This window comes from Aplysia californica, unplaced genomic scaffold, assembly GCF_000002075.1.
Source record: "Aplysia californica isolate F4 #8 unplaced genomic scaffold, AplCal3.0 scaffold00174, whole genome shotgun sequence".
Classification (NCBI taxonomy): domain Eukaryota; kingdom Metazoa; phylum Mollusca; class Gastropoda; order Aplysiida; family Aplysiidae; genus Aplysia; species Aplysia californica.
The window spans coordinates 905,437-919,379 of record NW_004797444.1 but is presented as its reverse complement, the minus strand read 5'-3'; the positions used below and the strand labels follow the sequence as shown (position 1 = coordinate 919,379).

General features: G+C 39.5%; 1 protein-coding gene across 1 annotated transcript in view; it reads right to left on the bottom strand.

Annotated features, from left to right (window-relative positions):
• Positions 1-13,943, bottom strand: part of LOC101855946 (splicing factor 3A subunit 3) — a 28,701-nt gene that overhangs the window by 903 nt on the left and 13,855 nt on the right. The window contains exons 10-16 of the mRNA XM_005098171.3: positions 12,565-12,633; positions 11,652-11,719; positions 10,825-10,944; positions 4,909-5,143; positions 3,502-3,612; positions 2,558-2,648; positions 564-619 (exon numbers count right to left, since the gene is read on the bottom strand). Of these exons, the coding sequence (XP_005098228.1) occupies positions 564-619; positions 2,558-2,648; positions 3,502-3,612; positions 4,909-5,143; positions 10,825-10,944; positions 11,652-11,719; positions 12,565-12,633 (750 nt within the window). The remainder of the gene's footprint in view (positions 1-563; positions 620-2,557; positions 2,649-3,501; positions 3,613-4,908; positions 5,144-10,824; positions 10,945-11,651; positions 11,720-12,564; positions 12,634-13,943) is intronic.

The following is a 13,943-nucleotide window of genomic DNA, read 5'->3' as shown; positions in this document are numbered from 1 at the left end:
AGGGAAAATGATGATAGTAAAGATGACGGAGAAAAAGCAGCAGTTCCCCCATAGTATCAGCATGACATTGATAAATCAGCCGATTTACAATCAGACTGTGCATAAGAACATGTTAATATCCCCCCTTTGGGAATGGTCTAAAGACAATTTCAGCCAGTAGCACTGCCCTGGGGGGGGGGAGCACAATGATGAAAATTTAAAATTTCCTTTTAAAAAAGTCAGTAATTTGACCTGGTCATATAAGTGCCAAAGATTAGAGGTGTTACAATACAGCAACAAACCCAAAAAAGAAGGAGGAGAGATAAGATGATAGACATTTGATAGGCAAGAGGCAGCAAACCATACCAGAGCACCCACAAGCCACTCACCCTTATTTCTACAATTTGAGTAAAAAGAAGCACAATGGCAGAATAATGTCAAGTTGAGCAAGAAAAAAGTAAAAAGACAGAAACAAAAGATGGAGAAAAAAAGAAGATCTTAAGAGGAGCATTGCCAGGCCACCATTATACTCGTCGGTGGTCACTCTGCTGTGGGACAGTATGACAAAATTTATAAGTTTATACCTCAGTATCCGCCTTGAATCTCTCCGCCTCTTTACCAGACTTGATTCGAGTCCACACTAAATGAAAAAAACAAAAATAATAAGAATGACAACCAGCATCACAAATATTAAATAATTTATTAAGCAGAGCGTAACTGTTGCCTCTACGTGGATTTGGAATATTATATTCAAAACCATTCTGATAAAAAGACCAGTTCAACAACATTGCTTTTTTTACATTCCAAAACTGTACAGAAATTATGGTCAAAAGCAAAACATGAGGGATGACAGCCTCAAAGAAGCCCCAGCCTCACAATCACACCATATTGCGACTTCAGTGCTCTTTTGTCGTATCTTTATTTTTCCTAAACAGTGAAAATGTGACTTCTTCCTTAACCCTAACTCTGGCAAGGGCCGATTAAATCGGCCCATTTCCTGCCATGAAACTGGCAGGGCCGATCTCATAGGACCATATAGTAAACTGCTGCTTCTGCCTTCCAACTAAATATTTGGGGCTTCCTAAAGTGATTTCTGATTGGCTAAAAGGCTAACCTACAACCAATCAGAATATTTCTACCATTCTGGCTTAGGAGAAGAGTATTTTGCTTTCAAAACAGAGGGATGTTTTGAAAGCTTGTTGATCAGGTCACAAGCCACTAATGCCAATGTAGATCTATCACTTGTGTGGGTCTAAAATGGCCAAAAATCGATCTTTTTTGGATACATTTGAAAGTGAATTGACTAGGGAAAGTAATTCAGACACTGTTAGTGGTGGATTTATTGGTGTTCAGTCAAGATTGGGATTAGATCTGACAGACAATGGGGATACATTACCAGTTCTCATCCTGCCCCGACTTCTCTTTCAAATGGAACACTAGATTCTACTACTTTGGGAGTCTAATAGGGGCAGAAAAAGGAGAGCTATAGAGTAAAGTAGGTTCCTTTTGCTATACTAATTATTACAGACTACCAGCAGATTGCTGAAAACCACATGGTTGTACTTAGAGTGTTTTTATGTTGAGTTTGGTATAAAATTAGCGAGTATCAGCTGCGTTCGAAACAGACCACATGACAAATTGAAACAGTCATAACTCATTACCTGTTCTTCTCAAACCTATAAAACTATACATTTTCTGAAAGGTAATTGAAAAACCCATATTTCTGCTATCTCACATTTTTTATAACAAGGAATACATTAGATTGGTGAATATGCTAATGAGCATGTAAATTTTTTATGTCAGCCATCTTGGATTTCAAAGTTACATAACCCCTTGAAAATAAAATAAAATCATATGTTCAATGGTAAAATATAAAAGTTCATTCAATTATCTTTCAAAAAATATATACTTTTGTAGGGTTTTTATTTGATGCAAGTCCATAAATTTGATTTGTAAAGCATGTGCACGTTTTGGCTGACTGGCCCTGCCATTCCTGTTGAAACCATTTGCCAGAGTTAGGGTTAAGCTCACTCTGTGTTTTGAATTGTTTTCACTGTCATTAAAAATAGAGATGCAATAAGAAAGCACTGAGGTCGTGATATACTACTTAAGGCCTATTAATTTCAACAATAATATAGTAGTACACAGATGGGCCAGAGAGCATTTGATAATGGCCCCAAGATCTGGAATGCTTTGCCCAGTAGTCTATGAGTATGAGATATCAAATCTTGTTATTCATTCAAATGTCAGCAAAATTCATCTGTTTTTAAATCAATGAGACATATGTATATTATATTGATCTTAAGTCAGACCACAAAGTACTGTGTATGAGCTACTGTTGTATAATGTTGTATAAGCACTCAGCAGAGCCTGTGCACTTAAATCAGGGTTGAGCGCTATATAAATGCCATATATGATTAGTATTGACTGAAGGATAAGATTGCATTTTGAATTTGAACAAGATTCCAAAACTAAGACCACCTGACACATAGAGTATGGGATAAAAATACAACTGTACTTTAGTTTATATTCACAACTTCACCATAGTGCAAGGTACATAATAAGAAAACACACTCACAGGCAAGGGCATCCTCTATGGAGGTCACATTGGCAAAATGAGCAGTGTTTGGAATGCCCAGACATCTCATTCCTAAAGCATGTCTTGATTCCTGTACAGAGAACAATGGAGTATTCATGTAGAAAATACAAAAGAAAACAACAAATAATGAACGCAAGGGATGCTAAAATCCCCTGCATTTTTCTTGTTTTGTTCTATATTCTATTGAAGAAAAGAAAGCTGATCATAATCAAATACACAAAATAAAATCTGAGACCAGATTTATTGTTTAAAGAAATAGGAGAAAGATACCCAAAAGTTTTTCTTTTGATCACTGCAATACCACGATGAAAATGAGGTTTAACTAAAATGACTCATCAATACGTTTGTAGCTGCTCATTTCTACCATACTTTCTGGCATCAGCTCCTCTATCAAGGCCCTATAATCTCATACAAAAACTGTGCATGAATGTCAAACTGACTGCAAACAAAACTAATTTTAAAAATGAATGAATTCTTAAAAGGAGGCTCTAACACAAACACACAATCTTGTGCACATCAATGCATAATCTTGTTCGAGTCAACAGCAGACATCTCTTGTACATTCATTACAAAACAATCATAAATAGAGACAGCAGCAGCAACAGCAAAAACTGCAGAACCTGAGCATCAACAGGATATCACTCTTATCTACAACATCTTTTAATCATAACTGCAACAATTACCTTTTCTTTTTTGAGCACCTTGCCATCAAATAGAGAAAAATTCAAGATTATTTTCAGGTCTAAAAATGCTTCAAACATCTTCCCAGCCAACTAACATTTTGAAATTAGGGAATTAAAAAAAAATAAAAATAATAAAGACGAAGAATGCAGGACAAAAGATGGGAAAAACTCAAAAAACAACTGTATGAATGGATAGAATTGGAATAAAATTCGGCATTGATAGAGACAGTAGACACTTACAGCAAAATGCCTCTGGAAGGCTTTGGGTCCTTTGTAGGGGTGATTGCCGCAGATCTCACAGTTGTAGGTCAAGTTCAAGCCATGGAGTTTGTACAACCAGTATGGTATAGGCTGCAACAGACAATAAAAAAGTAAAAATAGTTAACTTTCATATAAAACAATACCAAAAAAACCCCCCAAAACAGTCATAACTTTCAAATAAATAGATTCGAGACCGCAATTAGATATTGGCCACAATTGTACTCCTTAAAAAGACTTAGGTCTGTTTTCGTTATTTAAAAATTGTATAATCTATTGCATCTCTGTCAGACAATCTTAAAACAATATGCGTGATACAGCTTTGCTCGAGTGGAAGACATTGAGCAAATAGACTGTCAAATGATAACTTTACTCTCTTCAGATCGTGGCTTCCTTGAAGCTCCAAAGGAGAGACATCAATAATATGTTTGAAATCAAAAAAAGGTGTAAGGATTTTTGCCTGAGTGCCCAGCTTTTTTCAAATGTTTTATAGCATCAATGTGACAATTGACCGACGATAAAACAGCGTCCACTGATTTATGGTATTGTGCACTGGAAACTGAATGTTGTTTTTATGTCGGAACCAAAAATTATTTTTTTAAAGTGCTAAAATTTCATCTTAATAATAACCATCCCAGTCTTCATTTGACCATGAATTTGCAAATGACGGGCTTGTAATCAAAATGAGGCTTCAGCAACTGAAAATGTGACAGAAATATTTGACAAGTCACCATCTTTGCACCAACATCAATATCTCAAAAAGACAAATTTTCACAAATAGGCATGATTTTAAAACTATGGACCATCTGCACACCTGAACATACTCTCTATATTTACCCTTCTGCACACCAAATGCTTCAGATTGCAAGGGTGCCAATCTAGCAGTTGACTGAAGGCACAGGTTCTTTAAGACTGGGGGCCCAGTCTCATTTTGACTGACCATAAAACAAACCCCCCCCCCCAAAACTGACATTAATCCAAAGAGGTTATATGCAGCACTAGAGCTTGTGGCAATGACATAACCCACGTAAACGAATGGTGGCTGCATGTGCCCACTCTTGGACACTGAAAGTGGAGGGCAAGAATAAACGCAGTTGTACTGGCAGTGATTATTTTTCGAGACTCACATGTAGATGTCTAGACGGTCTTTGGAAAAATCTACAAGTTGCACTGAAATCTGGGGGTATGGTTGTTTTTAAGGGACTGGAACTCTTGCGGAGCGTGCGAGTGTTCAGATCGTTCATGTAAATAAGGATACGCCAGCCATGTCATTGAGGGCAAGTAGCGCACCCCATCCCCTCCCCTTCCCAGGTCTGACACCCGTGATGTTACCGCCATGAGTTCTACTACTATAATATTTAACCTCTTTGCATCAATCACAAGCCTGACCTTTCCATCCCAGCCTGTGGGGAGGCCCTTGGGGTTGTAAGGAGCGTCCTCTCCCTCGTCATCAGAGTCAGACTCCTCGTACTTCTCGTCATCTGACTCTTCTCTCTCCTCCCCTGTCTGTGCCTGCTTGCGCTGGACGTTGTCTCTGGTGGCCGACCGCTGCTCGCTCAGCAACTCTGACAGTCTGTACACCTGGGCCTCCAGCAGAGCAATCTCTCTCTGTTTTTCCGAATCCCTGAAAGTTTTTACAAAGACTCAGTGAAAAGCATGTCTCTTTAGTTTAGTTTTAGTAGAGGTTTTACGGCGCTCACAACTGCATAAGGTCATATGAGCGCCAGAAGATTAGAGAAGTTACAAGAGAGTAACAAACATAAAAAAGAAAAAGGGGAGATAAGGGCTATAGATGTTTGATAGGAAAGAAGAAGCAAACCACACCAGAGCACCCGCCAACCACCCAAAAGCATGTCTCTAAATCATTATGAAAATACTGAACCCTAAAACGTAATGAAACTAAAAATAATAATACAGATCATTTCTATAGCGCCTACTTCTGCACAATACTGCTCAAAGCACTTTATAATACCTTCACCTCAACACAAAACACAAGTAAATAAACATGCATAATCAGACACTTAATAGTCAAATACATTTCATCTGCTTACCAAAATATAGCATTAACCATACACATAAGCAAGGGACCAAAAATGCTACACTAAAAACAACTTAGTACAGATTCACTTTGTCAGAATTGATAAATAGCCTCCATTCTACACTACCAAGTGGCATAAGGAAAAAAGACAAAAGCTTCACAAGCGCATAAAGTCAACAGTACAATAAAAGGCTCTAGAACCATATGGAAAAACAAGGGTCTGATCCACCCGAAACTACATCGAAGCAACATAAAAATGTTTAAGAGGGAGCAACCCAAAACAATACCTGTTCAAACAACTCTGTCTATAGACTTACAAGAATAACAAAGGGGACACTGAGGCAGTTCAGCATTCTGCTGTTTCCAAGCCCAGTTTAGCGTAAATTCGGCCTTGTGATAAAACCGACTGACCCACAAAATATAAAAAAACCTTTTTATTGGCCCTATCGATAGTAAATTGTCCATTTCATAACCATATGCTCATTCAAAGACAGATTTGAATTTTGTTTAGAAATGTCTTTAAAACGTTAGAAACAAAACTGTATAACCCGGCACGCATCAGATTTTAGCCAGATAATTCCGACTATCCCACATGCGAGGGAGGGAATGATGGTTGGCTGTTTTTGTCGCGCTAACAAAGAGAGGCCACTTGCTATGTTACCAACTAACCCTGGCTTCCACTTGTCTCTGGACTTCATATGACATTAGACTCTGACCTGTGACAGTCCAGAAATCACTCACGTACCCAAAGGAGCTCTCCAAAAAGGAATATTTGTATATTTCTAGTTGGTTTCATTGGGGAGTTATATAAATCTGGTTGTTTCCTCTTTTTTCTTCGTTTTTAATACTGCTGATAATATTATTAATGACTAAAACTCCCCACTGTTCCCACAGAACTGTTTATCTCTTGACAATGCCGGTATTTAAAATGCATCTTTTTTCAATTTTGTTTTATATGATACTATTTTTTCTGTCCACGAGCTCTTCCTTGTCTTTGTACTGGAAAGTCACTGAATTATAAAGCCATTTTCCCCTATTCGGACTTCCGTCTCTTCTCCAAATCATTTTTTTCTTCATTGAATGGACAAAGTCGATAGCATTTCATTCTTTACTAACTCACTCAGAAAAAAAAATTGCGTCCAGCACACCGCCTGCCCCCAACAATCATTGTTGTTATAAGTGCTTCTTCTTTTTTTCATTTGCAGTGTTTATTGCAGCCATTACCTTCTGAAACATCTTTCGGATTTTTATGATAGTTCATTTCATTTATGTTTTGTAGATGATTTTTTCAGTGTCATAATATAATGCTTTATCCTTATACCAAACCTTAACATACATAACGCTATAACATTCCATCAAATGATGCCACTCTTGCTGTGTCACCCCTGACCCTCAGCGCAGGGGGAAGTGATCAACATGACCAGGCTAATGTCACATCAGCTGATGATACAACAGTTATGTCGTCTTTGATCTCTGCGAAAAGGACACGGCATGAAAACGATTGGAAGGGTAACAAAAGGAAGAGGTTGAAAGAACTGGGAATGCCTCTACACATGTCAAAGTACAAAGCGAGCAGGGCGTGAACTTAATGTCCTTTGCAGTTGCAAACTGCTTTGGCACAAAATGCAATGGCATCACTGGTCACTCTCTTGGAAGGAAAAGAAAGCCTACGTATATGCCATGGTAAACAGGAGAGACAAAAAGACATCTTACACAGCAAGTGAAAACACAAGAAGAAATTACCCCCTTCAATACCACTTAAAAAGAGTCAACGGTCAAAGAATTCCTGTCTGTAAAACAATCTTCATGAACACTAGATCTACCGGCCTGACCCACTAGTTTATTTAAAGTGTCTTCTCCGAAAAAACCCAAAAACAAAAGTCCCCCAAGAACACATCATGCCCACCACGAGAGAGTCAAACAAATTGTTCCATAAAGAGGAATTTTTTGACAAACTTTCGAATAAACAACCTTGTCTGCAGATGACAATCGAGAACACGTCAGATCTGCATCGAATATACATGGAGAAATGTGCAGAGAGGCCGAAAAAAACATTGAGCTAATCAAGTGTTCTGCCAAAAGATCAAGAAAAACAATTTGGGTTTACTTTCAACCAAGAAATACCAATGCGACGTGCACCAGCTTCGAATCTGGAAACCTCACAGAAACAGAATACACAGCTCATCAAATATGAATATGAGGAAAGCTGCATCTCGAGCAAAGAAGGAGAAGGACAGGGAGCCCGCACTGAACCCAGAGAACAAAGTGAGTGTCCTTTGTATGGAGATCCAGTGCGTCCTCCTGGCACCATCACTAAAGACATCCGCCTTATATTATAAAACAAAAATGGCTGTACACAATTTTACGATTTAGGATCTTGCCACAAGAGACGCCAGATGATATGACAGGGATGAAAGTGAAGGTGGTCTGAGCTCCAACAGTTTTCATCATGTCTGGGAGCAACTACCAAAGCAGAAATGCCACCCTGGTGAGTTCAATGGCCTCACTGGCCAAAGAGCTTGACATCACTGTTGAGCAGAAATTCCTCACCAAGGGCCATACCCAAATGGAGGGGGATTCAGTCCATGGCACTGTTGAGCGATCACTACAAAAAACCGCTCTGATTTACATCCCAGTGGACTACGTGAACATCATGCTCCCAGCCAGATGCATCCCCAGGCCCTATGAAGTTATGTGCCTGGACCACAACTTTCTCAAAGATTTACCAAAGGTCGGAGAGTACAAAACGATCCCAGGGAGAAAAGCAGACGATCCTACTGTCACTGACTTGCAGGCATCAAAGTACACGCCAGTCTTTAAAATTCAGTACAAACTGAAGTTTGATGATGAATGGCAGGCGCTGCAAGGACCAAAAAGCTGAACACCCTGTGTACGACAGTTACTGCCGGAACTCTGCAGAGACAGAGTGAAGTTAACTGCCAGCTTGTACAAACATCTACACGAGTTGAAGGCTGTCGTACCACAATTACTACGACCCTTTGCCTCAGTAAGAAGCTTTGAAAGCGATCAAGTCAAATTCGATTATTGTAGAGTCTTTCAAAACAAATGGTGACTTTTTGTCGTATTGCATTGTTATAGCCATAAGACACAGAGTGAGACAGACATGCTCTTCTATTGTTGAGAAAACTCAATAAAGTAGTTGTTGTCAAGCCACGCACCTTGAAGATATTTGGCGTATTCTTGGATACTTACGAAGTCTTTTTGTATGATAATAATATATTATTATGTCATCAACTTCACCCAAACCATTGCTGAGGTAGTGGAGCTTTAGTGTGGCTTTCTGCTTTCATTTCTTTCTTAGTACTACTTTTTTCCCAGGCATTTGAATGGCCACCCAGTGTCAATAGTACCACGTCAAACACGGTCATAAATTCCAAAGGCCTGCTGCTACTACTACTGTTGTGGTTGTTGTTTTTGTTGCTGTTGTAGTTGTTGTTGCTGTAGTAGCTCTCCCTTACTCTTCGAACCTCCTGTTCTTCTACTTCAAATGTAGTTAATACTAATAGACCCCTTGCTGTGTTCTACTTCTTGTACTTCTAGCAAATTTTCAACTTTGTGACTGCTGTTTTTGCCCAAATTGACTCCATAGCATAGAAATGACAGCATGGTGGCAGCCATAAAATCGTCCTCCTTTACTTCCTTCTTTTTCTTCTTCTTACTCCTCCTTTTTCTCTTTCTCCTTATCCTCCTCCTCCTCCACTTACCCCTTTTTTTCTTCTTCCTTTCCTCCTCCTCCACCTCCTCCTCCTCCACCTCCTTCTTCTTCTTCTTCTGAGGATGATGATGATGATTATACATGTAACACAAAAGATTACGACGATAGAAACAACAGATCAAAAACGTTACCAGCAAGTGCGGCTTGGTTGCACTCAAGCCCAGCAGTGGCTTCCTGATAAATCCGGCCAACCCACAAAATTGAGGGCTGGTCGGTTTTATCCCGAAAAATTTTGAGCGACATAACCGTCCAACCCACGCAGTTTAATTAAAAGCGATTTTTAAAGGAAAAAAAGGTCTACAGGTTTTCGGTAAGGTGTTTTTCAGTGCTTCCACCAGCTGAAGCTGAAGAGTAAGGAAAATTCTGCAGGGGTCCAGCAGGGTCTCCAGCGTCCCGGTGGGAGTTCAGGGGGCGAAGCCCCAGAAGAAATTGAAATTGAATGCTTTTAGAGGGTTGAGAATGGCATTTGGGAGCCTGTTTGAAGAGATTGCCTACAAACCATAACATTTCTTTTTTCCTCAACATTTTGTCTTGTTTGATTTCTTCCTCAAGATCTACATAATGTATTTCCATTGATGGCAATGTTTAAAAGCAGGTTCCCCTTCCATAGCTACTATAATTCAATTAATTTGTCATCGCACCATTGATAGAAGGCGAACCTGGGAATGATGAATAGATATGCACCTTCACAATACAGTTACCCGGCGTATACCCTAATTCTCCTTAAATTTCACGTCTGAATGTCGCAAGTCACCACCTCGGAACACCACTTCGAATTACATGTATTCTTGACTTTAGTAAGTTTTAGGCTGGTTTAAGCATTTTCATCGCGGCCCTTATCACATTCTTGTGCCATAGAATCTTCGTATTGATCATTTCTCTAGATCTAGACAAATTTGTAAAAAAGTTTCTTTCTGTTATTTTCTGTCTAAGATCACAAGTCAATTTACTTGATCAACGCGCAAATTTTCCAGCCGCGGCAACAATCCAAAGAGAGACAGACGGAATGAGCGAATGATAGTAAGGAGGAAATTGACACAAAAAGTTCGCCAAATTTTGAATAATCTGCAGGTAAAAATGTACTGTCGACCAACCCGCCTTGAATGCATGGGGCATAGCGGTATAATGGCCCATTGCAGGGAATGAGCAATCTCGCAGGTTTCTATTACATTAACTTATATTGCCGAGAGAACTACCGTAAATATCCGTAACTTAGACTAGTACAAGACGATGCGAATGCGAGTACGGATCTTTTGCTACGGAATTTCGGCAGTCCTACGCTGTCGCAGTTTTTACGGAGGGAGTTGATAAGCACTGGTTTTTATAGGTGTTGAAAGCACTGATTTATCATTAGACACCTTTGTTTTGAAATAAAACAGTTTTTTTCCTTCTCCTGTAAAATTTACAGCGCTGGGGTTAGTCGGTTTTATCACAAGGCCGACGATAATTTCCAAAACATCTCCTACTGACATGACAGCAGCAATCAAATTAAGACTCATTTCAAAGTTCACTACATTTCATCCAGACTTACTTGTTCTTTCCAACTTTCCCTGCTTTCCCAGGTTTGGACTTGGCAAACAACGAAGGGTCCAGCTCCTCTAGGTTCTTTCCTTTTGTACCGAACAAACGCTGGGCTCTCTGCTCTAGAGTACTGTTCAAAAGCAAAGTAATACAAATATAATATATACAAGTCAGAAACTGTGGAACCTAACAATGAAAATAATTGTAGATGCACAGAGACTACAAGAGATAAGACAGTGCAGTTGTATGGGTGACATATTCCACATGACTGCAAATATCGACTGCTTAGTGCAAGACCCCACCATACACCATTGTGAAAAGTGATGTGTGACAGAGTCTTACACTGAGCAGTCGATATGCATGGTTTAAAGACCTTTTTCAACACTGAAGTGGGGGGTTGGTGGGTGTTCTGGTGTGGTTTGTTTCTTTAATTTCCCCTATCAAACATCTATTGTTTTTATCTCTCCTCCTTCTTTTTTGTGTTTGTTACTCTCTTGTAACACCTCTAATTTTCAGCACTTTTATGACTTAATTGTATCACAAGTGCCATAAAACGCTTAGTAAAAGAAACAAATCAACACTGAGAGTTTATTTAAGAGGCATGAGTGACCTGAACATTCAACATCATTCTCTGATAGGACCTAGTCAAGTAAGTGGAGAGCCTTTAAATAAATTGAAAAGTCACCCAAAAAATCATAAGTTCAAGAATGCCCAGTTGGGAACAACTCAAACCAAGGCTATCCACACTACGGACCTGCATGATATCAACTGAGCTAATGGCAAGCGTAACTCACGACATACAGAAAAAATACACTAAAGTAACTCTAAAGTACTCACCCTCCACATTTCACACCCAAAGCCATCAAAGCAGATTTCAGACGATCCAGTCCTAAAGACGCCAGTTCCTGAAATTGATACCAAGAAAAAAAAAGGGAAACTGTCACTTATTTTCTCGATTATTTTTGTAAGACCTGTTATGTTTCGAAATATCTGAGTGGCACTAATACACCGTCATCATTTCAAAAGGTACAACCTGCCCAACTATGCATTATTGTCTTCCAAAATTACAACTGTCCGTACTATATCACTTGAGGTTTCTATAAGAGGAATATTTTTAAAGTCTCAAGATGAGTTAGAGTAAGTAAAAAAAAAAAAAAGCACCTTTCCACACATACATTGTTGTGGCTTTTCAAAAGCATCACTACCCCCCCCCCCCCCCTCCCCTTTCTGCTTTAGCTATAAGATGAGATGCAGTACACTGTGATCAGAATGAAAAAATGTACTTTTTGCAAGGTGCAGGCTCAGACTAATAAACACAGAAAAGAAGAAAAGAATAAGATGCAGACTACGCGGTAGCAGCAGTGTACATCTAAGAACAGATAAATAGATCGATTGATTGAAAATGTTTTACACTCCCATTGAAAAAGTGTAGATCATTCATGAAGTGGGCTGCGTCCACCCCAGCTGTCAAACCAACCTGGACTGAGTAGGATACAGCATCTCAGCATAAAGATGGGGACACACAATAAAACTTATTTCCCTCAGCAGGAATCGAATTCATGGCTTTTGACACAACTACCACAGACTTAACTGTCACCACAAGGAAGCAAGTACAGGAACACAGGACATGAGACTAAAATGGTATGAGTAATCTGCACCAATTATCACTTGCTCAGTGTAAGACTCCATAATACGTAACTTTTAAAAATGGCATATGGCTTTCTCACACTAAGCAGTAGATATGACTTACCTCTGGGGAGGAGAAAGCAGACAGGTCAAGATGAGCTCCGGAATGGGTCAAAGCACCAGTTGCTTCTTTCTGAAAATAAATTACAAAGAATCCTCTAGTGATAGTGATTTTAAAAAAAATATGTGACTGCTGCAAGAACAGACTCTTTTTCCCCACATGCAAAAGCTTCAATTGGCCAATAAATAAATGAAACAAACATAAAAGCATAAAAGCTAGAAAAAGTTAACTTTATCAATATATTTGGCAACTGTCATCATCATCATCAATGCCTTTCACCCCTGGCAGGGAATAGGCCACATACAAGCTCCTTCCATTTATCTCTGTCCTGGCCAATCCTTCCAAGCTAGTTCAAAGTGAGCTTCATCTCTCTCATGTCCTTTTCCACAAATCTCCATGTTTCCCGTGGCCTACCCCTGCCTCCTGCTCTCTGTGGGTTCCACTGCAGTGACTGTCTTGTGATGTGTCCACTGGGCTTTCTGAAGGTGTGTCCGTCCATTGCCACTTTCTTAGTCCTATTTCTATATCCTCTTGTCCTGTCCTCTCCCACAGCTATTCATTTCTTATTCTATCCTGCCACTTAATTCTTAGGATACTTGGGCAACTGTGCCAATGCATTACATAAATCAGAAAGATATGCCAAGGACCTTAATAACAAATTGAATAGTTGGTGTAAGACTCCGTCATATATCATTTTACAAAATGGCGTATGGCAGAGTCTTACACTATACAGTGGAAATGTTTTTTTCTTGGAAATGACTTCTTTCTGTAATGCAGTTCCAGCCCAGGGGGGATGATGTAGAGCTTACATATTCCTCTTTGTCATACAATCATGCAGATCAGAGCCATAGGAGTTGACAAGACTATTAACACTTGGCCCCCCATCGGACGCTGATCAATCTCCTTTTTGACATACGCATTTGTTTAAGTTAAATTTCCTTTCTGAATGGTTTGTGTGGCCTTTGAGGTCGAAAATCAGTTTGTATTAACAATTCGGAGTAAATTTTTTTTTTTTACGTTGAGTAGACCTAGCATGAGTGCTGCTTTACTCTTAGGCCAGAATGAGAATTCGGGTAATAAATGAGCTAGATCTAATGTTTTCAGTTCCAATTCTAATTTCTTTTTTGGTGGACATGCGATCATCACTTTTAATGTCCTCCGAGAACAGGAACAGCACAGAATGTAGCCTTTCTGCTTAATGGTCCAGGGGGACAAGTGTTGTGTGCTCTGCTTTTTGCTTAATGGTCCAGGGGGACAAGTGTTGTGCGCTCTGCACGCTGCTTTCTGCTTAATGGTCCAGGGGGACAAGTGTTGTGCGCTCTGCACGCTGCTTTCTGCTTAATGGTCCAGGGGGACAAGTGTTGTGCGCTCTGCACGCTGCT